We start from the raw sequence: 4,012 nt of genomic DNA on the forward strand, positions 1-4,012 counted from the left end.
CTGGGGGGCTCTGCCGTGGGCAGGCAGGGAAAAAGCTGCCCTGGATCACAGGGGCTGAATGCTTAGAGAAATCTGTCCCTTGCCTGGAGCCCAGCCCAAGCTTACTTTTGGAAGCGGGTCTCACTGAAGTGTTTGGATGGTCAAGACTTCAGAAATGTTTTTTTTTTTTCCCCTTAATTATGCCTTCCTCTCGCCGCTGGCTGAGGGCAAGGCAGGCTGAGTCACAGGCTGATAAAGCCTGGTGGCCTTCCACCTCCTTTTGCAACTTTCTCCAGCCTCATCCCAACACACCCGTGTCTCACACTGAGCCATCACGTGGCTTAGGGCAAGTCAGTGCTTTGGGGTGGCGAGACAGGGTGGGCTGGGGGGACAACAAGGGGGGCTCAGATGGACAAACAAGCCGGGAGCCGTGGGGTGCCCCATGCAAGCTCCCCTCGTACTCCCCGAGTGGATGCAGTTATATAGGCCAGGCTACATGGCCATGAGCAAAGCATCCCTCTGCTGTGCCCTTCCTCCAGGTCTGCATTCCCGGGAGCAGAAGGCAGCGCTGCTGCGTCAGCTTCAGGATGCCACCATCTTGATGGTGCTGTCTGCTGACCCACTGAGCTCCTGTCACCTTTCCCACAGCTTTGCTTCCCTCCTGCCACCTTGGCAGAGGTGGAAATGGCAGAGAGGAGGAAATGGACAAAAACCTGTGCCAGCCATGCTCCTCCTGTACCCCCATGGGTGCCCCCATGGGGTTCAGGTCCCTCCCGTACCCCACCGGGTCCTGCTGAGGTTGCACGGTGTCGCGCTGGGGCTCAGCTAAGCTGCACCCCGAGGCTTGCACGGAGGGTGGTGGCCGCTGGGTTTTACAGCTTGCTGCATCAGGAACATGCCTGGGACAGACTGCCACGAGCAGGATTTAAAAAAAAACCACGTTTCCTACCAGGTCTGGTGAAAAGTGCCTAGACCCTGAGCTCAGGGCGCAGCCCAGGTCATTATTATTTCTATTGAAGGAAGGTTGTGCTTGGGCCACCTGGACGGCAGAGCTTTTTGGACATGTCTGATATGTTTTGAAGTGTTTCTGAGCTGTCCCCGGCTTCCCCTGCTGGGCAGGGAGGAGTTAAGACGGGAAGTGCAAGATGCGTCTTGTAATGGCACCGATGTGTGCGTCAGGTGTGCCTGCGTCACCCGGCTCCTTGGCCGCTTCCCAAGGCTGGGGCTGAGCTCTCCTTCCCTCCCCCTGGCCGCCGGGAAAAGCCTGGGACCTGTCTAGCCTGGCCGTGGGGGACATGGACTCATTTCAGTGCTGGCTGCCATCCCTGCGCTGTCACAGCAGCCCACGCCGCAGCTCAGCATCATCCCCACCCCGCAGAGCAGGCACGGCTCTCGCTCCCAGACCCCGTGCGCAGGGATGCTGCCTTGCAGGGTGGGCAAATCCCAGCAGCGCCTCTCCTTTACACGGGGAGCTCCCCGAGCTGGGACAGCCCAGCTGCTGGAGGGTGACGCAGTGGGATGCTTCCTCTGTTTCTCCAAGCAACCGGCAGCTCTGGAGAGCAGGGCTGGGGGTGAGCCCATCCCCTGCTCCTCCTGCCTTCACAGGGATGTCCCCAGCGCAGAGGGGACCAGCCCATACCTCAAGGAACTGCTCCCTCCAGTCACCATCAGGCCACTCAAAGCACCTTTTCTGGTTGCAGGTGGGTTTTAAGCACTGGGGCAGAGCCCAGGGCATGGGCAGCGTATGCCCACCCCTTGCCGACCCCATCCCTGCCCTCTCCCTCCTGGAGAGCTGCCAGATCAGACCACGCAACACGCACACCAGGGTTTTGCAAGAACAGTTTTTAATTCAGAATTGGACAAATATGCGAGTAGTCTATTTAAAATGAAGTGCATCCTGTGCTCTTGTCCGGCCTGGACATTGATAAGACCCAGACTTTCTTTTCAGGCTTCACTGTGCAAAGAAAGTGAGGAGGCAACTGGTTGTTTAACTGGCCCGGGAAGGTTTGCACCCTTTGGGCATCAGCAAGACACCATCAGCCCCCCCACGGGGAGACTTGCCACTCGCCCACCATGGGGGTATCCCCTCCCAGAGGACACGGGAGGTGCCCTGGCAGCCCCAGCCCACCGCCGCAGGTATCGCATGCCCACGGGGCTCCTCCAGGCTGGCACCGGGGCCCTGCTCATCCCCGAGCACCGAGTGACAGATGAACACGGCGCAGCCCCAGCGCTCATTTCTGTGCGACAGCAAGAGGCTGCAGACAACATTTTTGGGAGATCACCAGTGTCCAAGTGCCACCACTTCTCCGTCCCTGAGTGGGGCTGGGGGCGTCTGACTCCTCTGTGCTGCTGTCCGCAGCAGGGCCAGGGGCCAGGCAGAGCACGTGGGCACAAGCGGGGAAGGAGGTCAGCAGCCACCTCCACCTTTAATAGCTGAAGGCATCAGGATGGCCCCAAACACGTAGAGGAAACGCTGTCCCCCATCACAGGCTGCTTGCTGTCAGGTCTGTGGGCCAGTACCGGTCATCCATGTACTGGTTGCTGTCTGTGGTGGGGTCTGTGAGGGGGCTGGGGGGCCGGGGGGGCAGACTACGAGCCAGCTCTGTCTCCCACTGCACCTCCACCAGTCTGTACAGCTCCATGGCCGTCTGAGCATCCTCCACCGATGAGTGCCCTTTGCAGCCGTCCTGAGCAAAGGGAGAAAAGCCTCATTAGAAAAAGGGTTTGGCAAAAATCCAACAGGTCACCTTGTCTGCTTGCTCGGAAGGACACAAGTGCTGGGGGTTTTGGAGACGGCAAAGGTTTGATGCAGCCCAGGAGATACATGCATCTCAAGCACTTTCTGGAGGGCACAGGTCCTGTCCCTGCTTTACTGAGCCACTTAATGGTCAGCCTGGGAGGTCCTGGGCTCCCCGAGCTTGATCATAGCTAGGAGCACAGGATGAACAAGATTCATCTCCATCTCACAGAGAGCACCCATGGAGATGGGGGGACCAGGATGACCACACAGGCTTGTAGCAAACCCAGGAACTGCTCCCCATCTCGAGGTTCTTGGTGCTTACCTGGATCTTTTTCCGGAGCAGGTGCCTGGCCAAACTCTTGAGGGAGACGCTAGCCCTGACGGGCAGCCCTGCCCTCTGTTTCAGCACAGGGATCTGGCTGGTGTCTCGGGTCCTGTCTTTCGGGTGGAAGTACTTCAGGGCTTGGAAGTCATTGTGGATGGCGTGTCCTACCACAATCTTGTCTTTCAAGATCTTCAGGATCTGGAAGCGTCAGAAAGGGTTAGACAGGTGGTACAGCAAAAGAAACACCAATTAAGCATAAAATAAATCATTTTGTGTTAAATTCAGTTCCTTCAGTTCTAGTTTTTTAGGTTCCCAGAACAGAGCAGTAACAAACAAACCAACCCACTGCATGGCTTTGGAGGCTCCCTGTCCTGTGCTTGTGTCTCTGCCTCAGAGCAGCTCAGCATGGGCCACCACATGTCCCAGTTTGTGGCCGGCAGATAACACACAGCCTTTTTTTTTTTTTTTTTTTTTTAAAAAAAATGTTTTTTTCTAAAAATTTCTCTCTTTTTCCTCACCTCCGCCTGTGCAGCCTTGAAGGGAATCGCGCTCTTCATGTGCTGCTTGGTGATGCCACTCCAACGCGTCCGGTAGTCCACAATGGGAAGCTCGGGCTGGACGTACTTGTCGTAGATGACGTCCCCCTCGTAGTTCACCACGGAGCACCGCGCCAGCTCACTCAGCCTGCCCTGAGGACCGGTGCCCTCTTTTTCCTCACCTCCGCCTGTGCAGCCTTGAAGGGAATCGCGCTCTTCATGTGCTGCTTGGTGATGCCACTCCAACGCGTCCGGTAGTCCACAATGGGAAGCTCGGGCTGGACGTACTTGTCGTAGATGACGTCCCCCTCGTAGTTCACCACGGAGCACCGCGCCAGCTCACTCAGCCTGCCCTGAGGACCGGTGCCCACCATCTCGCAGTCGATGGCCACGTACTTGCCTGGGCGCAGGAGTGGGGAGGACATCCGCACC

General features: G+C 57.7%; 1 protein-coding gene across 1 annotated transcript; it reads right to left on the minus strand.

The window, feature by feature from the left end:
• Nucleotides 1–2,462: 2,462 nt before the first annotated feature.
• AEN (apoptosis enhancing nuclease) lies at nt 2,463–4,008 on the minus strand (the record flags this gene model as incomplete). The annotated part of the gene is made up of 3 exons (XM_009578035.1): nt 2,463–2,666; nt 3,042–3,242; nt 3,763–4,008. Coding segments are annotated over 3 exons (651 nt in total), but the record flags the coding sequence as incomplete, so codon positions are not given.
• Nucleotides 4,009–4,012: the final 4 nt, after the last annotated feature.

Source organism: Fulmarus glacialis, unplaced genomic scaffold (assembly GCF_000690835.1).
Source record: "Fulmarus glacialis isolate BGI_N327 unplaced genomic scaffold, ASM69083v1 scaffold34465, whole genome shotgun sequence".
Classification (NCBI taxonomy): Eukaryota; Metazoa; Chordata; class Aves; order Procellariiformes; family Procellariidae; genus Fulmarus; species Fulmarus glacialis.